General features: G+C 52.1%; 1 protein-coding gene across 3 annotated transcripts in view; it reads left to right on the top strand.

The window, feature by feature from the left end:
• LOC135279370 (hydrocephalus-inducing protein homolog) overlaps nucleotides 1–23,406 on the top strand; it is a 69,648-nt gene that overhangs the window by 28,440 nt on the left and 17,802 nt on the right. For all 3 annotated transcript variants that reach the window (XR_010346633.1, XM_064386714.1, XM_064386713.1), the window contains 25 exons: nucleotides 1,061–1,299; nucleotides 2,403–2,655; nucleotides 3,278–3,421; nucleotides 4,772–4,912; nucleotides 5,407–5,723; nucleotides 7,219–7,381; nucleotides 7,871–7,969; nucleotides 8,669–8,878; nucleotides 9,744–9,872; nucleotides 10,751–10,928; nucleotides 11,401–11,606; nucleotides 12,332–12,465; nucleotides 13,433–13,569; nucleotides 14,207–14,328; nucleotides 14,416–14,607; nucleotides 14,972–15,124; nucleotides 16,168–16,407; nucleotides 16,666–16,876; nucleotides 17,354–17,518; nucleotides 17,808–17,981; nucleotides 19,185–19,315; nucleotides 19,748–19,876; nucleotides 20,177–20,381; nucleotides 20,843–20,984; nucleotides 22,256–23,177. Coding sequence is in view for 2 of the 3 variants with exons in the window: in XM_064386714.1 (XP_064242784.1) it covers nucleotides 1,061–1,299; nucleotides 2,403–2,655; nucleotides 3,278–3,421; nucleotides 4,772–4,912; nucleotides 5,407–5,723; nucleotides 7,219–7,381; nucleotides 7,871–7,969; nucleotides 8,669–8,878; nucleotides 9,744–9,872; nucleotides 10,751–10,928; nucleotides 11,401–11,606; nucleotides 12,332–12,465; nucleotides 13,433–13,569; nucleotides 14,207–14,328; nucleotides 14,416–14,607; nucleotides 14,972–15,124; nucleotides 16,168–16,407; nucleotides 16,666–16,876; nucleotides 17,354–17,518; nucleotides 17,808–17,981; nucleotides 19,185–19,315; nucleotides 19,748–19,876; nucleotides 20,177–20,381; nucleotides 20,843–20,984; nucleotides 22,256–23,177 (5,136 nt within the window). In the remaining variant the exon portion in view is untranslated. The remainder of the gene's footprint in view (nucleotides 1–1,060; nucleotides 1,300–2,402; nucleotides 2,656–3,277; nucleotides 3,422–4,771; nucleotides 4,913–5,406; nucleotides 5,724–7,218; nucleotides 7,382–7,870; nucleotides 7,970–8,668; nucleotides 8,879–9,743; nucleotides 9,873–10,750; nucleotides 10,929–11,400; nucleotides 11,607–12,331; nucleotides 12,466–13,432; nucleotides 13,570–14,206; nucleotides 14,329–14,415; nucleotides 14,608–14,971; nucleotides 15,125–16,167; nucleotides 16,408–16,665; nucleotides 16,877–17,353; nucleotides 17,519–17,807; nucleotides 17,982–19,184; nucleotides 19,316–19,747; nucleotides 19,877–20,176; nucleotides 20,382–20,842; nucleotides 20,985–22,255; nucleotides 23,178–23,406) is intronic.

Genomic DNA, 23,406 nt, shown 5'->3' with positions numbered 1-23,406 from the left:
TAAAACCTGATACTATGGACTTGTTTGTGTCTGTGGATAAAGCATCAGGCCATGTGGGAGAGTCCAGCCACAGCCTCCTGGGCCAAGGAGGAGGGGTGTGAATTTTCCTCCTGCTGCTTCTCCAGCTGTTTGGGGAATAAATGTTACCCTGAAGTGAGGGTTTTTATCCAGGGCAGCTTTCCCTGACTCCACAATGGAGTTCTGCTTTCCACCTCTGCAGGGAGCAATGCACCTTGGCTGGGTGGTCATGGTGTGTAAAGGTTGGGTTTCACATGCTCCTGCCAGGGCTGGACCTGCAGAGCTGTGTCTGTACAGCTGTGCTGTGCAAGGCCTTTCCTCCCTCCTTGGGACAGCTTCCAGCTCTCTTGCCCAGTCTGTGAAGTCCATGAGAAACCAGATGACAAGAGGTCTTGGGAAGTGTGGGCCATGTCCACAGAGCACATTGTTGTCCAGTTTTCTTCCTGCTTGCTGCTTTCCTGCTCTGCTCTAAGCATTTGGAGGTGACTTTTCCAAAGCAGAGGGCACTGGGGCATCTCTCTACAGCTGATGATCAGTGGGGAGTGAGGGCTTCAGTCCTTTAGGGGGTGTTCAGAAGCATTGATGGCCCCTTGGGAAAGAACAGCTTGGTGTTGGGGTTTTGCTCAACTGGCTTTGCAGAGATATTCTTCAGGCTCTCAGCAGTGGCCTCCAGCCATGTGGTTTCTGCAGTGGGATTTGAGCAGTCATGACTTCCTCTGGCCTTGAGCCTTTGTGAGAAGCCAGGAGAGAGAAAGCAGCTTTCCTTGACTCACACTCCAGAGAATGGGGAAGGAACACTCTCCTGAGGATAAGCCATCTCTTGGGTTGGGCAAAACTGGCTTAATTGTGTGAGTCCCTTAAAGGAGGGGAAAATACAGATTTGTATGAGCTCTGCAATTCCCCAGTACTGTAGCTTAACTTTAGGGAAATTAAGCCTTTAGGTTTTTTATCCTCCCCTCTTTAGTCTTTCCTTGTCTTATATCCCACAAGACACCAGGGTGTATGGTTTCCATCCTAAATGCATATTATGTTTGTTTTACAGACTGAAAAACCCCACTGCTTTGTTATTGAACCCAGAGAAGGAGTGATCCCCGCTAGGGGTGAGGTTCCTGTGACTATCACAGCAACCCTGGATGACACTGGGCTTTTTTGTTACTCTATCAAGCTGTTCATTGGGAACAGCCTTTGGACCACCTTCTTGCTCGAGGCCTTGAGCATTGGCACCACAATTGTCATAGACAAACCATTCACCCCAGAGATCAACTTCGGATACCAATTCAGGTAGGAGATCTCTCCACTCCCACCTCTCCTCCTGTCTCAACAAGGAGCACTTTTGCTGTAGTCCTTCAGGCAAGATCTTCTTCAGTGTTCACAGTCCTAACTCCTTCCCTGAGGGCAGAGATTCCTTTGGAAACATGTGATGGGCAGTTGAGAGTTGTTAGACATTCTCAAAAGCCACTGAAAGGGAAGCCAGTTGCTAAATTGCCACTGAATTGTCTTTAGTTGTAATTCATTGATGTCCTCACTTGATCAAGTAATGACCTCGCAGGCTGCCCCAGAACAAAAGGTTCTGAAATGGAGGCGGTCCCTCCGTGTGGCTGAGGGACCAAGGGAAGAACCTTTCCCTTTCCCTTTCCCTTTCCCTTTCCCTTTCCCTTTCCCTTTCCCTTTCCCTTTCCCTTTCCCTTTCCTTTTCCCTTTCCCTTTCCCAATGGCACCTCCCAGGCAAGCAGGGGCTCTGGGAACAAAGAGACAGGAGGGTGACAACCCCCACCAGGAAGGCAGGAGCCCACAGAGCAGTTCCAGAGACAGAGGTGCCAGCAGAGTTTGCAAACTTCACTTCCCAACAGTTTCTAATTGCAAAATGAAGTTTCTACAAATACCTACCTGTGCAGAGCCAAGGCTGCTACAAACAAGAGAGGCTCTGCTCCCCTGGTTCCCTCTCCTGGAGCAGGCAGATGATTTTTACCAGCTGGCTGGGATCATCCAGAAACTGCCTCTGAGCCGGCTTTTAGAAATATGAGCCTGCAATCACACAAAGGTCCCCAAGGACAGCATCTCAAAGATTTAGTTACAGTTTTGGGCACAGATTAATACAAAATACAGCGACAGTATGGATCACCCCAGAACAAACATTTTGGAGGAAAACACCACGTCCTGTTGGCCTCACCTGGAAAATGTTACATTACCATTGTAAATATATTTCCCTTTGCAATAACGACACCAGAAGGGCAGCTTATCAGACACAATTTCTGGTCCACATTAAGAGCTGGAAAGGAAGACAGTCTCCAAGCTGTTAACACCTCAGAATGCCCACTGGGAGCAATCTGATGACCAGGGAAATAGCTGCTCCATACTATTTTCCATCCTGCCTTCTATTCTAGCTTCCTTCCCTGTGTTCGTCGGTTCAAAGTAACAAACCGGGGCTGCCGTTTCCATCGGCTCTTCTGGAAAGCAGACTGCTGCAGCCCACCTGAGGAGGAGGCCCAGAGTGTCTCAGCCCTCAGTAGCCCCAAGGATGATTCCCAGAGCCCCAAACGTGCCAACCCTGCGTTTGGGGTGGAGCCATGGTCGATGGAGCTGCAGCCAGGCCAGTCTGTGGACATGGTGCTGCGAGGCTTCTCCCGCATCGCACAGGTGAGGTCCGCACCAGGGGCTGAGCCTGGGGAACCATCAGATCCCCTGCCCTGGGGTTGTTCCACAGTCCCTTGACATTTGCCTGGGCAAATGAGCAGGGGCCTTCACAAAACTGATTTAAGACTACATATTTCTGTGGCAACACCAGTGGCTTTCCTTGCTGGCCAACATCAGACCAGCTAAGGCTTTATTGTGATTCCACAGCTACCAAAACCCAGTGCTGATCCCAAAGTAGGGGTGGAAGGAAATATTGCTCTTTTGGGGCAAGCAGTGTTGCATACTGAGTCTGCAAAGAAGGGCAGAGAAATAAGTTACACTTAGAGTAGGAGCCCCAAAAAGAAAGTGAATTAAATAAGTGCTAATGGTTTATCTGTGGTAAGCATGGAGTAAAACAAAAGCCATGTCAAGGGAGGAGGTTTCTCACAAGTGCCTTTTGGGGTTATTGGGGTGCAGTGTTACAGACAATTGGGCACAAAATAAATAAGCTGCATCTCAGGAAGGAAAGGGGGCAGTGACTGTAACTGTGGCAGGAATGGGGCCTGTGGTGGGTGCTGAGCCAGTGCAGGGCATTTGCAGGGTGCCCTGCCACCAGCCACTGGTGACAAGTGACTCTTGCTTGCAGGAGGTGCAGGATGCTGTGTTCTGTGAAGCGATGATTGGGTTAGACCCCAAGCCAAAGAAGATTATAGAAACAATCGTTACCTGCGAGTTTATTCACCCCTCTATAGAAGTGTCAGCCAGACAATTCTCTTTCCGCGTGGAGAAGGTAAGTCTGGATTGCATCCTGGCATTTAACAGCATGGCTGAGGGGGGTGTGTGCTCGTGTTAAAGCCCCTCTTTGCCCTTCCTGAGGCACTTTGTCAAATGAGTGAAGATGCTTTCAGAGATGAGACTGGTATTTGACTTCCCCAAAGTAAAATTGCAGTTACAGCTGCACTGCCAAGGAGATGGTGGCCACTTCCAGAGAAATGCCAGTTTCTCTGCTCACTGTAAAGGGAGGCTTTTGAGGATCCTCCAAGGCACAGTGATGTCTGTACACTGATGCTGTAGGGAAGCTGGGAAAATGGAGATTCCTGTGAATTCCTCAGGCTGACAAGGAAAAACCCAACATCTCCTGTGTGTCTTTGCCTTCTCTGCTGTTGGCATGGATGCTTTGTGGTATAGCTATATGGTACAGCTCTGTGCATTTCCCTAAGCCTCCTCTTCCTGAAAGGACCCCCAGACATCCTGCAGCTGCAGTGATGATAACACTGAGGCAGAGCAGGTGCCCTTTAGTCTCTGCATCCCAACTCCAGCACCATCTTTCTGCCTCCTGCAAGTTGTCTGAAAAAGAGAAGATGGTTCATCATGTGGTTTCTGTAGTTTCAGGCCTCTCCTCTGGTTGCCAGGCTCCCACTGAAGTACAGAATCCCTGGAACAGGCAGTTCAGATGTCATTTAGGAGCTTTTCAGCCCTCCCTGATTCTGCCTGGGTTCTGCTCGATGCCACACACACAAACTGATTTATTGCATACTATGGCACAGCACCTGTTTGGTATCAGTACATGCAGAAGTAGTTCCCCAAGGTCTCAGGTTTCTCTAAGCCATGCAGGAAGCCCAGCACAATGCATAGACAGGAAGGAAGAGCCCAGGCTGATCATAGCTTTGAGAGCACAGACACCTTGTCCCTGAAGCAGGGGCTGCAGGACACGTGTTGCAGATGAACTCCTTTTGAGGCTGCTAGAGCCAGTAAGGTTGTGAGAAATGACTGTATGTGAGTGAAGATCCTCTAGTGCTGTTCTGCCCAAGAGAGAGAAAAAATTAGAGACAAATGGCCTGGATTCACTTTCAGCTTTAGATCTTATTCAAGCAGCCACCTCCTGTCATGGGCCTATTCCCTCCTCTCAGGGGCCTATTCCCTCATCTGTACATGGGAGTGTTTCCCTGTCCTCCAGAGGATGCTGTGGTTTCTAAACATGAAAGCTATCTGCTATAAAGAAAAACCTCCTGGAAGGGTAGAAACAAATAGAAAGGGTAAATAGAAATGTATGCACTTCTGGGGCTGAAAAAGCTGAGATTCATCAGAAGGAGGTCTGTGGTTGGTTGAGGCTGTTTTTCTTTGTCTCCTGTTTCCACAGAAACCCAGTGATGTCCTGAGGCTGCAGTACCAGCCTCTGTCTTTAAAAAACACCTGCCTGCTGCCACTGGACCTTATGCTGGACTTGGAGCAGCCGTTCCTGGTCTGTGATAAGGACCAGCAGCCCCTCCCAGATGGCCAGGTGAGCAGCCCTGGACTCCTCCAGTGGGGTCTGAAGAGGAGGGATGTGGCGGTGCCTTTCTGTTGGGAGCTCCTTGAGTCAAGAAGTTTATTCTGTAGATCAGCAGTGGGCTGGCCTGGGCTGTATCAGCAGAGCTGCTGAAGGAATCAAAATCTCACCTGAATTGGGAAGATCCATCCTGGCTTCAAGGCACAGGGAGAAGGGAGCAGGCAACTGGGTCAGGGCAAGCCATGCAGTAAAGGTGTCTCCTGGAAAGCATGCCAGCTCTCCAGCAGCCACCCCCTTGTATTGCTGCTGAGCACAGGAACAGGAGCCTGGGGGAATCCTGGGCTGGACTGTGGTGCCTGCAGTCAGACACCTGCTGTAGAGCAATGAACCATGAACTGAGAAGCCCATGCTGGAGTCACTTTGAGCATTTACTGTTTTGTGCTGTCAGACCTTGGGACATTATCCCAGAGGTGATTAATTATGAATTACTGCTCATCTCCTTGCAGCCTCTGAGATTGGATGTAGGGGAGACCTGTCATCTCTACGTCGCATTTGACCCAGCTTTTGGACTGGATTTGAAGAGCTGGAAGAAAGAGAAGGTTCTGAAGATAGACATGGTCAGGGGCCATCCTTTTGTGGAGCATATCACCCTTCGGGGAGAAGTGCACTTCCCAAATCTCCAAATCCAGCCCAGCACCCTGGACTTTGGCTGCATCCTGGCTGGCACTGAAGAAGTGCGTTCTCTGAAGATGACCAACTGCAGCCCACTTCCCGTCCAGTACCACTGGTCATTCCATTCCAGCAGCCAGGTGAACAGGTTGAGGTATGTGCACCTTTGCCCTCTCCTTGAAGCCCTTCTTGCTGATGTCGTGTTTGCACTTGGCAAAGAACAAAGCTGTTTGCCTAGGATCTGACAAATAACACTGAGCAGCCGTGCTCAGGCTGGATGCTCAGGGAATAGGTTTTCCACCAGTCTGGTGCTGCATAGCCCCCATAGTGGTTTCCCCTGGGAAGGAAAGCTGGGGTGAAAGCTGCTTTCTCAGACCTCTGTGGCCTGAGGCAATGTCCACCTTGATGAAGGGCTCCTAGTCCCAGCTCCCTTAGTGCTGCTGGAGGCCCTTCTGGCCCCTCTGCTTTGGGATGGGTCCTCTCTGCAGGAGCTGCTCTCTGCTCCTTGCCTTCCTCCCTTGCACTGTGCTGGAGGATGCCCAGAAAGTCCCAAGGCCAAAGAACCACTTAGGGCTGATGCTGAAGATCTTGTTACCTTCCCTTTCCTTCTTTGCTGAGACAACTCCTTTAGTGCCAGGACGATTTCTTTCCCAGGGGTCAGCTTTCAGTGGACACCTTGGCATCTTCACTCCCTTTTTTTGTGATACTTGTTATTCATTTTGACTTTTCCCTGCAACATGTCCCTTATGGATTCTGAATTGGTTGACAGCAGGACTTGTTCATCACATCATCTCCTCTCCCTGTCTCCCGGAGAGTTTCTACTCTAGAGTGAAAAATGTCATTGTCCAGGCACCATGGTCCTGGGAAGTTGCCTCAAACCATTCATTCCACTAAAGACAGTGCAGAAAATGATTAGGGATCTCTTGGGGGTTATGATGAGAGAGCCAGAAATGAAACCCAGCCTTAGATAACAAGCTACAAAGCAAAAGTGCTTCACTGGGGAGCAGGTCATTACAGGCCCTGAATGCCTGTGTGGGAATGGAGCATCCAGGTCATGTTTGGCTGTGGGGAGCACTTGCAGCTCAGCAGGGTGACAGGCAGGCACAGCTTGACTGTGTCCCTCACGTGGCATTAGAAACACAAGCAGAGTTACCCTGAGCACCTGCTTCAATTTAAAATGGGGAATGTGACCTGAGTCACCTGGGAGGGTTGGAAAATGCCAACCAACCCCCCAGCACTGTCAGGGAAACATTCCTGATAAATACCTGGTGGAGCTGCAGAGTTTCTGGCTTTGGGCACTGGGAGGGCTGTGCTGGCTCATCACTGGCTGGGTCTGCCCCTCAAATCTCACCTCTTTGCTTGCCTTCTCTGTCTTTTCCTCTCCCACTCTGCTTTTTGCTTCCCCTAAGATATTAATCCCTGTCCTCTGTAGTTCCTCAATGCAAGCATTTGCAGCTGCTGCAGCACCTCAGTGTCATCCCTGGGCTGCCTTTAGAACAGACCTGCTCCAGCCTGGATTGGGAAGGGCTGGATCAAACCATTTCTCAGTTCAGTGTGCCAGCACCCACCCAGGGGCTGCACCCTGAGCAGGAGCTGCTCGTGCACTCCTCCCACTGCAGGTCCCTGTTCACAGTTATCTTATTTTCCAGAGATGAGCTTTACCCACCTAAATTCAAACCCCAGCCTCCAAGGGGGAAGATAACCTGTTTGGATCGCCGGGCATCTCAATGGAGACACTTCAGGATTAGAAAGGAGGAGGGAGCCAGCACCTTGAAAGAAGTGCAGGATTTAAACCAATCTTTAGGAGTAGAGGTAGATTTTCTTGTACATCTACTGCGTGTGTTGCCTCCCCAGCCTGCCACCAGCAAGTCATGCTCCTGCTGAGCTCCCTTTTTGCTGCCCTGCTGTCCTGTGCCCTGACAGTGGCTGGGCAGCAGGACCAGTGGCTGGACATGGGGTGAGAGGGAGGGAGCCATAGGAGAGTTTTCCTTGGAGAAGCTCACTCAGATCCTACAGGCCTGTGTTGAGTGTGGGGTTTTTTGCCTTGTTTCCTTCACAATGTAAGATGAGGCTTTTATCTGCATCATCATGGTAAGAGCTCCAGCTTCCTTCCCAGAGCAAGCTGTGATGAGTCCTGATCTCCATGTGCCCTCTTCCCAAGCCAGCCAGACTCCCTGTTTCCAGGTCTCTGCTTTCAGCCAGGAGCTGGTATTGCACTGGTGGCCCTGAAGCTGTCTTATAAACTGACTTTGCAAGTGGCTGTCTCTTCCTCCTAGCATAGAAAATGGCTTGTTTTTTCAGGTGCCACCTCAAACTCCTGAACACCTTCGAATCCCACTAGGGTTGGAGGAATTCAGATGCTCCATAGACTTCCCTTACACGCCCCTCGAAGCAGAGAAGGTAAGAGGGAATGTGTCTCACTTGCCCACTGTCAGTGTGGCAAGCAGGGCTGGAGCTCCCAGTCCCACTGGTGGCCCTCAGCATTGGCCACACAGGGGCCTCCCATCCCTGCAGGCCCATCACAAAGTGCTGCTGGAGCAGCTGGTTGTTGGAGAGGCCGTGCAGGACATGCTGTAGGGCTGCCCAAGGATGCTGTGCAGCACCTATGGAGGGCACTGCTCCCCCTGGAACTCCTCAGGTGGTGCACAGGAAATTTATGGAGGAGCTTTTGCTGTAGCACCTTGAGAAAGCAGCATTTAAATCAGAAAGAGAGGAGAAGAGCCTCAGGAGTCAGATGAGCTGGGCTGGAGTCCTTCACTCAGCTCCAAGAGCTCTCACTCTGAGTCTCCTCCTTTTCTAAAAGCAGCAAGAAATGCTTTTTAAAGGCAAGTTGTGCCATTAGAGAATTTCTACTGCCAGGAGACATCCCAGTTCACTTTCATGTAATGTACTAAGTAATGCATTGATCCATGAGGATGGGAGAAGATTTTCCCCGTGGTCCCTGCACTGGTCAGTGGCATGGATACAGGATGAGATCAGGGTGATTCTGGCTGTGTTTGGGGAATAGGCCCCTCCAGGTACAGCTGCACTTTGCTCCAAGATGCTCTTCTGCATCCATGTCCATGCTCCACACCTCAGTCTCTCCTGTCTTCCATGCAGGCTTTCAGGATCGTGCCACTGTCAGGTGTGCTGCAGCCAGGAGAGAGCCAGCAGGTCTCCGTCACCTTCTGTGGCCACCTCAACACCATCTGCAATGTCACGGTGCTGTGCCACGTGGAGGGAGGCCCCAGCTACAAGGTGGTGCTGACCGGGGAGGCCTCACGTGTCAGCTACTCCCTGAGGCCCCGGGAGATCAGCTGTGGCTCTCAGGTACCACACACGTCCCCTGGCACAGCTCCTTGCCTTGGGACCACGGCCAGCAGGCTCCTGCCCACCTCGCTCCAGGGCTCCCTTCCCTTCCCAGCCCCTTTGCTGGCTCTGGGGCTTGGAAGTACAACCTTTGAGGGACACATCTGGCATTCAAGCTGGTTAAAATGGCCATCTCCAAGCCTCTCCAAAATGCTGGGAATGCCTCATTTTCAGGGTACCTAACACTGGCTCCTGGGGCAGGCAGGGTCCCAGTGGGGGTGCTCTGAGGAGTGTGTCCCTGAGACACCCCTCTGCTGATCCACACCTAAAGCCTGACCTCCGAGGAGATGCTCTTGTCTAAAGCTCGTGCTTAATCCACACAATAATCAAGAGAAGAAGTTGGGCTTCCAGTCACTATAGTTGGAGAGACTGTCCCAGAATAATCCCCCCTTCTCTCTTTTCCAGTTGAAAGCCCACAGATATTTCCAGCTGCTGGCCCTGTTTGTGTTGTCCTGTGTGACTCCCTTGTTGCATCTATGTTGCTTGCCAATGCTTGCATGCAGGTGCCTTTCTTCTGCAATGCCTCAGTGCTGTCTCTGTTTCTCCTGGCTGTTGGTGACCCCTCAGAGTGCAGGGGGCCTGTGTCCCCTGGTTCATTTATTGCTGGCCCTCACATGGTTGTTACCACCCCTCTGTGTGCTGCCAGAGCTCCCTGCTGCTGTGCAGGTGCCCTGTGCCTGGGGGTTCCCCAGGTTCCCAAGGGCCCCTGTCTCCTCCCTGGTCCCTGCTCCCAGGATGTGTCTGCTTTCAATCCCAGGAGAGAGGAAGGAGATTCCCAGCAGCAGGCCTGGGTCTGTAACTTCCCTCTCCTGTGCCTTCTCTCCAGATGTTTAACGAAATTCATCACAGCAATGTCACCCTGGCAAACAGTGGCAAGATTGAATTCAGCTGGGTGCTAAACCCTAGCCCTGCAGACAAGCATTTGCCTGGTGTGTTTCTGGTCAAGCCCACCACTGTAAGTAGCACAAGTGACTGACCCCAGCCCTGTGTCAGGTGGCCCAGGAGAGTGGTAAAGGGAAAAAAAAAAGGGGTGGGGGGTGTGGGGAAGGGAGAAAAAAGTCAGAGGTGAAAACCCCAAACCCAGCCATGAGAGAGACAGGGCTGTAAGCAATTTCTGCTGGAGGCAGAGAAAGTCAAACAACTCTCCTGACAGACTCCCCCACGGCCTTGGCTGGTGGGTGGCTCTGCTGTCAGAGGCTGACCCCAGCGGGAGGCACAGCTGTGTTGGTCACTGTCCTGTCCTGTAAGGGGAGTAGAGGAGAATTCTTTTTGATAGATTTCTCAGATGAAAATAAGGCACAAACGCAGCAAGTGTTATATCTGAAAACTGTTTATTGGTAAAGAGCATGGTCCTGACCAGAGTGGGACAGAAAAGAGAGCAGAGAGAGAATGAGAAATGGAGAGAGTAACCCAGGACAGGGACAGAGCGTTCCCGCTGGAACCCTCAGTTGCTCTGTCTCGGCAGATGGAGCATGTGCAGTTGTCCTAGTCCTGGTCATTTTGTGACTTTTTGACACATTCAAGAGGTTTCCATTCCTTCATTGGTTAAATGTTAATATTGCAACAACTCTTCACCAACACTGATATCACAACACAACATTCTCATTAAAAGAACTCTAAACTTCATCAAAACTTCTTTTACAAAAGTCAGCATTATAAAACACATAGTATTTAACAACTGTGAAAGCCAATACTGTAATATATTTATCATGAAGGTAATGTGATCTGATGGTTTCTTCTAGATGAGAACCTGTGTTCTCAGCCTGTCTGTCCCCTGAGCCATCCCCATCAAACACTCTGATGCATTCCCTCCCTCTTCTCCCGTCCCTGCAGGGCTCCATTGCACCTGGCAAGAAGCAAGTGCTGAAATTCTCTTACATGCCGGGATTACCAGGAGCCTTCAGCAGGACTTACCAGCTTAAAGTGGGTGACCTGGACCCAGAAAATATCTGCCTGAAAGGAGAAGCATCCTTTCCCATGATCAGTGTCAACCTGCCCTGGAACATCAAAGGTGGGCACTGCCTGTCTGCCCAGGAAGGGCCCCTCTGGTTTTGTTCCCTACCATATGCCCATAGAGCAGCTCATGCCCACCTCCACTGAGCGTGGAGGGTTGCAGGACTCCCCAACCAAGCCAAACCCTCTGATTGCTTCATGAGTCTTGAGCAGAGGATCCCATGTGGGCTTTGTCCCAGGAACCAACCTGCAGAGCCTGCCAGCACATCTGGCAGGGTCCTGAGTGATGATGGCTAGACTGAAAGGCTTGGGAAAGCTGTAAGAGAGGCTGGCAGGGCTTCTGGCAGGGTTGGATCTGTGTGACACTGCAGGGGATGAGATTCAGAGAGGAACAGCAGCATCCACTTTCCATAGATGGCTTGAGGGATTTCTTTCTGGAAGAAACCAGTGTTGGGAGGCAGGGACTTGCCAGCTTAAATGGGACTGGCACTTTGCTCACACTTCTCTTTGTGGATGTTTTCTTCCTTCAGGAAATGAAAAATATGAGAAGACACTGAAACGGCTCATAAAACGCCGGCAACTATACACTCCAGGATATAAATCAGTTGTTCAGAAGAAGACACAGAGCCCAAAGAGCGAGACCTTGAAGTCTCAGACCCCGACAATTCAGACCTTGAATATTCAGAATGCGAAGACTCAGGACCTGAAGCCCCACATCTCTCATTCTGGCATTGTAGTAAGAACAGCTGCAGCCCTGTTTGGCACATGCCACCCTCTCCATGTCACCTGAGGCCCTTGCAGCCCACAGCAGCTCCCCAGAGCCCTGATAGCACCTGGGACCTCCCTGCCCACTTACAAGCTTGTGTCACCTCAGCACTGTCCCTAGGGCTGCCACTCTGGTCATGGTCTCTTCTGGGGCTGCACCAGCTTCCTGGCTACCCCAGGGAGAGATCCTGAAGGCCATGCTCCAGGGATGGAGTTGATGCTTTGAAGGAGATGCAGATCATTGCTGGGGAGTTCACTGGTCCCAACCCAAGGCCTGCCAGATTTCCAGACCTTAACAGCAGCTGCCTGATTTTGCCCTGGGGCTGTGCTGGTGGTGCTCATCTCCAAGAGGCAGCAGCTTGGTCCCAGCTCCCTTTCAAGACAGCTTTGGTCCAAGCTGCCTTGGTACTGGCTGGGGGCAGGCAAGTATCTGGAGCTCTGGAAGGTTCCTGGCTTGTCTGTCTGCCTGGCCAGAGCAGCTTTGCTAACAGTGTCTGGGCAGGCAGAGATGCTGGAGTGACTTCCCTGGAGATGAGGTGCTGGCTAAGAGAGCAGGAGGTGTCACAGACACTGAGCAGCCAGACAGGAGGACCCCACAGCCCCTCCCAACGAGAGCAGGGGGGGATCCTTTCTCAGGTGCAGGTTGGGCCTTGGGAAGGACCTTTGCTAACCAGCCACTGTCTTCCCTTTCCTCAGTTAAACACTCAGATGCAGATAAAGATGATGAACATGCTGATAGAGAGGACTTTTCTAGAGCTGCAGCAAATTCTTCCATCCCATCCCCCAAAGAGCAGGTTCCCTGACAAGGAGCTGTGCCAGAGTCTTGTCAAGTGAGTAGGGACTCCCATCCCCATCTCCAGGTGCCCCGTGGGGAACACCCAGCCATGTCCCCTTCTCCTGAGAGCTCCTTGTGTCTGCAGAGCTGGGAATAGCCTGGACTCCAGAAGGGGTCTGGTCCTGGTGGCTGTGACACGCTACATGTGAACAGCAGGGTGTCCTCCCTTCCCCAGCACCACGCTGAGCCTTGCCTGCTCAGCTGCCCACAGGTGTGGGGTTCTGTCCCTAGAGCTGGGGGACCCAGTGCACCCCTTCAAGCCCTTCCAGACAGCACAAATTCTGTCCCTGCTGACTAGCTCTGAAAGAGACAGCTCCCAGCTGATGTCTTGGTTCCAGCTAGCAGCTGTGCAGGTGTGACACTAAAGAAAAGGAGAAGGGAACTGCACATGTCAGCAAACCCTTTAAAATCCAAAATCAGATGGCTTGAATCCTGGTGGGGTGGCAGGGCTTATCTAGGTGACCTGGTCTGTCCCTTGGCACCATCATGATGCAGCACAAGCACGGGAGGCTTCAGTTCAGGAAGAAGATGCTCTGCAGAACAGCTCATGTGATCTGGTTGCAGAGCAATGGAGGTTTCCTGTGCAGGCAAACCTTATTCCTAGACCCCAAAGCAATTTCAGGCTCAGGCTGTACACCAGGCTAGGCAGTTCCACTGAGAGCAGTGGAGGCCCAGTGGACTCACCTATACTGTCTTTTCATGGCAGAGGAGCTGTGGCCAGTGTCCATTTTCAACTAATTGTATTTTCAGGTACCTTTAGTAGCTGATAAAACCTAGGACCTGCACTCCTCCTGACTTCCCAAAGTCATTGCCAGGTGGTCAGGCCATGGGTTTCATGGGCTTGAGCTGAGTTTTTACAGCAGTGAATAAAGAAATAGCCACTGTATTTGTATGCTTTGTTCACTTGGACATGTAGCCACACTTAAGAACTGTGGTTTAAGGCCTGTCCTTACTCCTTGCAGAGTTGAGCTGCTGGAGTATGTCCTGGACATGGGCCCTGTCCTTAAGGGTTACACTGAGACACACACTCTGAAGATCACCAACCCTGGGCAGATCCCAGTGTCCTTCCAGGCCAATGGATCTGTCCTGCAGGACACAGGTAAGCAGTGCTGGGGACACTTCCTGTGGCCTTGAAGGAGTTGTCTCAGACAGATTAGCTTAAGCCCCTGAACCTGGGGAGGTTTCTGAGCTTTTTCTTCTCAGTGCCCCTGCTGGGAGCTTTAGAGGCAGAACTCTCCTGGCCAGCCATGCCCAGGGACCTGGCCTGCCTGTGACTGCCCTAATGCTTCAGTGCAGGGGCCAGATGGGCTCATCACCCTGGTCACCTCTCAGCATCTTCCGCCCCTGGCTCCCACGAGCAGCAAGTTTCTTTGGCCACTCTGTGGGCTTGTTTTGCCGGCCAGTGGGGTCTGCTGTGTTTTGGAAGTGCTTTGTTTGCAGTTCACACTGTCACAGCACTTGTATTCAGCCTCTGTTGAGGAAGCAGCCTGTGCGAGCCTCTGGTGGATCAAAAGGCTTCCAAAAGAGGCCTTGAGGCAAGGCTGTGCTTCCATCACACAGTGGCTCACTGTGGCTGAGGGGTGTTCAGGTGCACTCTTAAGTTGTTGTCCAGGTCACAGCACAGCGTGGGGCTTCTCCCAGGCCTCTCAGCCAGGACACCAGTAAGGCCTTAACATGCTTATGGCACATTTTGTGTTTCATGTCTATCTCAGCTGCTTTGTGTTCATCCGTTCAAGGTTTCAGTGTGGACCTGGACCAGAAGAATGGCCTCCCCCCCAAGCACACCATGGCGTTTGACGTGCGCTTTGAAAGTGCCCACAGGCCACAGGGTGACGTGGAAGTGGTGCTGCCCATCGAGGTACCACAGCTCTTGGGGTGGGCAGCAGGCTGGGCACAGCAGCAGATGTCACCTGCACCCTCCGCTGAATTCTCTGTCCTTCTCCAGGTGACACAAGGCCCCACATATAACATCCGTCTCCGTGCCACTGTGTTGGAACTGTCACTCAACCTCTCCAAGAACAGACTGCAGTTCTCTGACATCCTCGTTGGGCAGTGCCAGGTTGAGACCATCCGACTCTACAACCAGTTCCGAGTACCCTGCAAATGGTTCATTACTGCCAGCAAGCCTGTTCTGAAGGTAAAGCACAGGCCACGTTGAACACGTAACTTCTTGGGTGGGTTTTCTTTGTGACTCTTGCGCTTTCTGCTCCTGTGGCTGCCTGGCACTTGGGTCTACAGCGTGTTTGAGGAAACTTCTGAGAGTCCAGAACAAGGCTGGTTTGCCTGGACCTGTTCCATTAGCTGATGCTTTGCTTTTCTGCCATTTTCACCCATTCCTCCTCCTCTGAGGACAGTAGTTCGCTATCTGTCTGCCCTGTCTACAGAGCTTCTCTCCAGCTCTGGGCTTTGGGGCCACACTTGGTTTGGCTGTGGGTGCTCTCAGCACCGTGTCAGTGTCTCAGAGCACGAGGAGACCTCACATGATTGGTTTCTGTGCCCAGAAAAATCACCTCCAATACATGACACCAGCCATACGTGAGAAGCGGCAGACGCTGGAGGATGAGCCCTGTCCCTTTGAAGTGACGCCCTCCAAAGGAACCCTTGATCCAGGAAAGTGGCAGAACTTGCACATCCAGTTTACACCCAAGGAGGAGGTGAGATTGGCAGCTGTCAGCCCAGGAGGCCTGTCAGGGCTATCTGGAAATGAGGGCCTGGTGCAGAGAGTGCACAGGGAGCTTTCTGCAAGCCCCGTACTCGGCGTGGCTCAGTTCACCCCACAGAGCACTCCCATGAGATGTGCTTTGAAATGCCCACAGGGAGCTTGCACAGAGAGCATCAGGGCTCTGAGGCTGCCTCTCAGCACATGTGGGGGATGTGCCCAATTCCCCTCAGCCTCCCCCCTGCCTGGCTGTGTCTGCAGCTGTGACACTCGGTGCAGAGCAGCTGCCCACTCGCAGAGGATAATCCTGGAATGGCTCATCCTGCTGCAGCACTGACAGACCACACAGCCACCACAGAGCTTCCTGGGCACGGCAGGACAGTCACCTGTATGGTGTGCTGGCAGCAGTCCCTGGGGCTCTGGCCTGCCTGCACATTCCCATGCAGCTGGGGATTCACCTTAAAGGACAGAGCATTCCCAAAAGTAGTTTGCCTGTGGCCGCTGGGTCTCGGAAACTGGCAGCGTGTGCCAGCATGGACACAAGTGCTTCTGTGCCCACACACAGTCCCAGGGATCTTTTCATTGCTCAGGAAATGTAACCATCTTGTGTCTGGCTTGGAGCAGAGCCAAACACATGGCAGAGAAGATGACCCTTATTTCTGGCCAGCGAGAGCTCCTTTGCCTCTCTCCTGGAGCTGGTGTTTGCCTGATGGTGCAGTGCCAGGACTGTGTCTGGACACTGTAACCCCAAGGGCCCTTCCCATCAGCACTGCACTCCTGCACGACTAGGTGAAAACACCTGACAGTCCATTGTACATCCATCTGATACCAAATACCCACTTGCAGTGCACACCAGGATTCATCCCAGTTACTCAGACCCAGACTACTGCAGATGCTGTAGTCCCTAGCATCAGTAAATATCTGGTTTCCATTCACCTTGGAGGGACTGATAACACCCTGACCTTGGGGCAAGCGTTGTATTGGGGGTCCTGTCACTGGGACTTCATGGAATGGTTTTGTGCACTTTCCTCTTTTCAGAGGTCTTACAACAATGAGCTGGAGCTTAACATTCATGGGAGCAGCAGCCACTTGAAGCTGCGCCTCTCAGGACAAGGTCTGCAGCCACGGTTGGAGTTCAGCCCCCCAGCAGTAAAGATGGGATGGATGCTGGTGGACAGTGATGGGGTGGAGGCCACAGTGGTGGTGAAGAATCCATGCAACTTCCCCACTGAGTTTTACTCACTGGATTTTGATGAGCAGTACCTTGAGGAGGAGAAGGTGAGAAGGCAGCTCTGGTCCCCATGTCCATGCTGCCCAAGCTTCACAGCACTGCAGCATTCCAAGACTTGTGCCAGGGAGATGGAGGCAAGCCCCAGGGCAAAGCCAGCACTGCTGACATGCTGTGGGAGGACCTAAACTAAATAGTTTGTGTTGTTGGGAGGAAGGGAGGAGACAGAAAATGGGTTTGTTGAGTCTGTGTGATGAAAGGCAAGGAAAGGAATCTTGCATTATGGTTTCTCTTCCCTCCACATACAGATCCTACGGATGGCAGTGGGGTCTGAGTACCAAAAGAGCTTTTTTATGCCTCCACGTGCCGTGGGTGAGACGCTGCCCCCAGAGGTGCTGGAGGACTATGAAGCACAGAAGAGGCCAGAGGCTCAACAGGAAAAGCTCGAGGCCATGGCAGAAACCAAGGCCAGGGCTGAGGCCAAGGCCAAGGCCAAGGCCATGGGCAAGGCAGCAGCAGGTCAGAAAAACAGTGATGGTTTGGCGGTGTCTGTTTTGCCTGTGGTAACAGCAGGGACTCCAGCCCATCCACCCTGAACCCTCTGTCACCTTGCTCTCCAGGGAAAGCCCATGCTTTTAGCAGCTGCCTGTTCCCCAGCTTGGTGGAGGAACTCTTGGCTGAAGGGCTGTAGCATCCTCTTCCAATCCTGGGTGTAGCCAAAGCAAGCTCCTGTCTGCGTGCCATAGACTGGGGAAATAATCAGGATATTCCCTTGTGTCCCTTAGCCACAAAGACTAGGACTGGATGAGTTGCTCAGCCAGTAGGACCAGGTCTAATATCACTGGCTCTTTTATATTTGCACCTTCCTAGCAACAAAAGAACAAGCTCATCTTGCTTTCACCAAGTCTCCTTTCCTGGTGTCTGAAGCAATGGGGAGGATGATGAGGATCAAATGTGGTCAGGAGGCTGACTTTTCCCCCTGGTTTTGCACTGCAGCATACAGGACTGTCACATTCTGTCCTGAGTCCTTGGTGAAAATGACTGGGAATCCTATCTCTCGGGCTGTCATGCGCCACCTGGGCATTGACCCATCTTCAGGGAGGTGTGAAGCGCAGCAGCACCGAGGGATTGTTGTCATTGTCCATGGGCCACCCCGGGCAGGTACGTGAGCTGCAGCCCAGGGCTGCAGGGAGAGGGGCAAGCAGGATGAACACATCCTGGTGGGCCGTGGTGCTTAAGGCAAAGTCCTGAGCTGAACAGGAGGTGGAGATGATCCTCTTGGCTCTAGAATTTGGAGCTTGTACCCACGCTGCAGCTGCCTCCCCCATGGGGGACACTTGCTCTCCTACTGTCCTTTTAACTTTGAAATCTTGTTGGAGGTTTTTCCAGGGCCTGGCCCTGCAGTGCCTCCTGTGCCAGTGTCACCAAGCAGTCCTCCTCTCTCTCGCAGGAAAGACAGAGATAGCAGCAGGCCTGTGTCAGTATTACGACGCTGCTTATGTGTCCATTGGCACTGTGGTGGAAGAGGCCATGGCCAACGACCAGAGCCCAGCAGGGCTCTGTGCCCGGGAGCTCTGCACCAAGGCTGCCAAGGAGCTGAAAGACAAAGATGAAGGTGATGCTGGTAAGGACCCAGAGCCAGTGCTTGAGAAACCCACCATGACTGTCCACTTCTGCTTACTCAGAGCAGCAGTTTTTCAGTCCTTGGATCTCTTAGGGAACATGGGTGAAGTGCATCACTGGCTTGCCAAAAAAATGAAATCAATTTTAAGGGTTCAGTCAGAGGTTCGTTTATAGCCCCCTTTGCTGCCATTCTTGGCACATGTTCATTTTTCTAGGGGTACCAACTGCCCAGGAAGTTTCACGAAAGTCTCCAGTCTCACACGGAGAACAGCCCAACGAGCTGTGGAACCTGACAGTGAGCATAGGTAACTCTCTGGAGCAAAGAGCTCATCCAGGGGTGGTAAAGCATGCCTGTCTCTTTCCCAAGTATTTTATATTTCCTCCAAGCTGAATTGAGCTTGCTCCTCATGGGCAGCAGGCAGAACTGCTGCCCACCTGAACAAGGAAAAAGCCTTCTGAAGTGGCTCAGTAAGCACAAGAGGACTATGAGTGTAACCTCGCAAATGAGAGGAAGGGAAGGTCAACCTCCCAGAGGAATTTCCAATGAGAGGCATGCTCCGGATGAGCTCTTTTCTCCAGAGAGTTGCCTATGCCACTGTCAGGTTACACAGCTCGTTGGGCTTTTCTCCATGTGAGAATGGAGACAGTTATGAAACTTCCTGGGCAGTTGGTACCCTGAGCTCTGCAGGGTGAGGCCAGACCTGGCTCGGTGCAGGGGGAAGTTTTGCATCGCTCACTTTTGAACCTGGCTGGGTTGGGAGCTGGTGGAGGGAAGAAGAGTCTGGGTCCCAGCTGGGCTTTTCCCACATGGAGGATTCAGCTTCAGTGGAGATGGGTGATGCAAGTGGGGCAGGGCTGCAGGTCTCCACATGGGAATGCAGGATTGGTGCAGCGTATGGAAACAATGTTCCTGGAGGACAAATCTTTGGCTTGATCTGCAGGGGAACTGCTGTGCGAGCAGCGTCACCTGCATGCACAGTTGTTAGGAGGGACATAGTGCTGGCTTTAAAATCAAGTATGGGATGGTGTGCTTTTACCTGCTGGTAAGAGAAGCAGGGAAGGAGCTGCTTCTGGGAAACAGTGCTCCCAGTGCCCAGCAGACTGGGGAAAAAGTGCCATCTTCCTTCCCAAGGTTGTGCCCGTTGCAGTGAAAGATGTCTGCTTGCTTTTCAAAGCCCTCTTGAACCATCTGTCCTCTGTGCAGGTAAAAACCCTCAGACCAAGAATAAACGAGCCTCTGGGGAAAAAGTCGACAAGAAGGATGCCAAAGACAAGACCCCTCCAGCACAAAAGAAGAGGGATCTAGCCAGCAAACTCGACAAAAAGGACACCAAGGTAAATGTGATCTGCCCTGGCTGATGTCTGGGACCTTTGCATTGTCTTTGAGATGGGCAGGGGCTGCTTACACTGGAAGCTCTGCACCAGCCAGGGCCTGGTATGTGGGTCCATAGTGCCATGACTTGGGCTGGGAATGTGCTCTGGCAGACAACTCCACTGGTTCTCAGTGGTTTGCTGGCAAAGTGCAGTCCTGGCTAGTGTGGCTGCAGGCAGTGAGCAAAGTGCTGGGAGGCTGCACCAGGGGCTTGCAAGCTTGGGTGTCTACTGGCCACGGATGGGCCCTCCAGGACCATCCCCTGGAGCCCCCAGCCTGCACTGCAGGGTTGTTCTAGTCTCCACTGTGAGGAACCCCAGCTCCAAGCCCAGCAGTGGGAGCTGTTCAGGGCTTTCCACCGTGGTTTCTTTTCCTTACAATGGTTCCCATTGCAGTTCACAGTTTCCACTGCTCCTGCACCGCAGCAGCTGAACATCATCAGCAGTAGTGGGAAAGAGCTGAACTGCTTGAGCTGTGTGCTGCCCGAGGACCTGCTGGTGGACATCCTGAGTGAGAGGCTGAAGGTGTGTGGGGTGGGGGAAAAGGGGACATTCCTGCTCCAAGAAACAGGCACTGGGGTACCTGAGGTACGACTCAGAGAGGAGGAGGACGATGTCTGTACATGCTGCTGGAGGATCCTGGACTGTGTGCAGGGAACCTTGGGGGAAGCTGCAGCTGCCCTTCATTGGCAGAGCCTAAGGACAGATCCAAGCTGCTCTTAGCTACTGCACTTGGAACAAGGATAGCTGGTGCCCTCTGGGTTTACTGTGCAGCTGCCAGCCCCCTGTGTGCAGTGGCTGGCTTACTCCTCCCTTTATTCACAGCGTAAAGACTGCTCCAAGGGAGTGATCTTTGATGGCTTGGAGAGCCTCTTTGCAGGCAGCCTGGAATCTTCTCTGCTCTGCATACTCAAAGCTGTCAAGAATTGTCATCATATCTACATGGTGAACCTGTATGAGGATTATGCTTCTTGGAAAGCCAGGGGCGAAGCTGAAAGAAAGAGGAAGGAAGCTGAAAGAGAGAAGGAAGGTGAGATATCTGCATCCCTCTCAAATCTTCTCTCTCAAGCCCTCAGCCTTATCTCTGTGTATCTGGGTTTGGAGCAGAGATTGTAAGAAATGTTTTTATTAATCTTTCCACCTTCTGCCTCAGTGTAACCAGCACTCATCTCAGAGTTGCAGGAGATCTGAGGTTTTAAGACTCACCTTAATCTCTAACATTAAATCTTGGGCACAAGTGCCAGCTGCTGTAGCTCAGCGACAAACAACTCTCCTCAGCCTTGGTGCACTTAAGCCAGGCAAAGCACAGGACCTCACTGCCCAGCCATAGTTTGGGGGGATTGTCTGAATTTTGGAGCAGGGATATGAGCACCCCAGTATCTCCTGGGATGATAGGCTGGGTCAGGAAAAGCTGTGAATCCTTGCAGCTGACCCAGAGCACCCAGCTCTGCTTGCAGTCACTCATGGTTTCTCCTCTGGTTTGTGCTAAAGAGCTGCAGTGGGAAAAAGCTGTGCACAAGATTGCAGAACGTGTCTTGCAAGTAGATGAGGAAGAGTATAATGCCCTTCCTAAAGAGAAGAAAGCAGAAGTGGATAAAATAATACTGGAAAAGAAGCGCATATGGAGGAAGAGGTGAGTAAGCCTTCCACGGATCACTGCTCTTCCATGGGTTACTGTCCCTGGAGGGCTTCCCTGCTCCAAGGACTCTGAGCTCAGAGGTGCTGGATAGCAAAGGCCAGAAGCAACTCAGGGATGGCCACTCTTAGCTGCCTGGCTCCCAAGAGAGGAAGGACCTTCTTCTGTTGAGACAGAACATGTTCTTCTCTATTTCAGTGGTGAGCCCTCCTGGTTTAGATGCTGCCTGCAGGGAGCTGGGCTCTGGGCTTACCTTGGCACTGCCTGTAGAGGTGTCTTTAAGTCCATGGTGTTGAGTCACAGCTTCTTCATCATCTCCCTTCTTCACCAAAACAATGGGATTGTGGTATGGGCAGGTGTGGGGCACAGACCAAACCTTGGTTTGGGTCCTGGTGCTGCCACAGATGAAGTCCTTACACTGCTGATCTGCCAGGGTTCTCCTTGTGGTGGGACACCACTCCTGTCCTTTAGGCTCCCCTTCAGCTGCAGCAGTAGGCAAGCACAGGAGAAGCTCTCCTCCAGCAGGGCAGCCCAGCTCAGGACACACAGGCAAAGTGTGCAGCTGGGAGTGGAGGCTGCTTAAAGCAAGCCTGTGTGCCAGGACTTCCTTCAGCCCAGGCTGAAGGTGGTTTCATGGGGAGGAGACAGATGAGGCTGCTTCAGATCGATTCCATGGCAGACAGCAGCAGCTGGCTTGGTCACAGCTGGGTTCCAGCAGGAAATCTGGCTGACAAGAGCCTGTCTTGCAGGAGAGCAGTTCCTGCAGCCTTTGCTTTCTGACTGACAGGATTATTCTCATTAAGGAGCAGGCTATGCCCAGGGAGAAGGGGGCTGAATGAGCTGAGTAAGAATTGTAGGAGAGAAAAGCAGATGTTAGCAATTTGTGATCTGCTTTAAACTGGGAAATCAAGAGACAAAGAGCGTTTTCGGGCATCAGTGCAGAGAGCTGGTGGATCAGCCTTTGGCAGTGGGCTGGAGGTGTCTGGGTGTGCCTTAAGAGGGAGGTTGCACAGTCAGGATCTTATGATGGCTAGGCTTAGGTTTGGCTGGTCCTGGAGGTCCCCTTCCACCAAAGGGAAGGTGGAAGGGGACCTCCACCTCACTTGGGATTTTCCCAACCTCTGTGGGTTGAGGAAAATTCACGGAAATGGTCTCGTGGTTCTGCCTGGCCTCAGGGTCCAGGAATGAAGTGCAGGGCCAGCCAGGACTAGTGAGCCCAAGTTTCTGGTAGTGACTCTCAGCGATGATTTCTATTTTGTTTGCTGAAGGGAGCTGAAGCAGCTGGCTCAAAAGCTTGAGGAGGCAAAAGCCTTAGAGGAGGAAGAAAGGCGGAAGGAGGAAGAGAGGCAGAAGGAGGAAGAGAAGCTGAAGAAGGAAAAAAAGGGCGTCTCTGTGAGGAAGCAACCTCCAAAACCAGAGAAGGAGAAAACCAAACCCTCAGAGAAGAAGGAAACCAAGCCCCCAGAGAATAAAACTAAGCCTCCAGAGAAGGAAACCCAAGCCCCGGAGAATAGGGAAACCAGACCCCCAGAAAATAAGGAAACCCAAACCCCAGAGAAGAAGGAATCCCAAGCCTTACAGAAGAAGGAAACCCAGGCCATAGAGAAGAAGGAAACCAAAGCCCCAGAAAAGAAGGAAACCAAACCCCCAAAGAAGATGGAAACCAAAATCCCAGAGAAATGGAAATACAAAGCCCCAAAGATGTGCAAAATCACAATCCCAAAGAAGGGGGAAGCCCAAGCCCTAAAGAAGGGGGAAGCCAAAGCCCCAAAGAAGGGGGAAAACAAAATCCCAGAGGACCCAGCTGAGATGGAGAATAACTTGATCCTGAGGTTTCAGATCTATGAGTCATCGCAGCAGAACGTTGCACAGGTTTTCTCCTACTGGGACAGGGTTCAGGGTACTGTGCAGTTACCTGTGATCCAAAAGGGAAACAAGTCCCAGTCTTCAGCTGAAAACAAAGGTCAGAAGACCAGTAAGCCCCAGGAGAAGGTGGAGAAGAAGCCTGAACAAAAAAGTGGAGACCAAAGGAGTCTTCAGTCATCTCAGCTGGATACACAAAGTGAAGTTGCAGAGGGGGCAGTCAGAGAAGAGCACGTTGGGGTGCCGTGCCTGGACATCCAGGTCTCAGATCCAAAGGCCATGATCAGAGAGATCCTGAGGGAAGGGAAGCTGCCAACAGAAGATGAGGTAACACCCTGCAAGGCTCAGATCTTGAGCTTGCTGTGGTCTTGGGCCCTGGAGCATTGTGTCCCCCCAGGTGACAATGGCACAGAGCCTTGTCCAGGTCCCTGATGACTCCACAATGTTCTCTATCATCTGTGTGGATGGAGAGGTTATCACCATTCCTCAGATGGGCAGGAAGTGGGAGTGCTCTGTGTACAAGTATCCCATCTGTTCAGGCTTTCCCAGCCTGGAA

The sequence above is a fragment of the Passer domesticus genome, chromosome 12 (genome assembly GCF_036417665.1).
Source record: "Passer domesticus isolate bPasDom1 chromosome 12, bPasDom1.hap1, whole genome shotgun sequence".
NCBI classification, from domain to species: domain Eukaryota; kingdom Metazoa; phylum Chordata; class Aves; order Passeriformes; family Passeridae; genus Passer; species Passer domesticus.
This window is presented reverse-complemented; position numbering and strand designations above follow the sequence as displayed.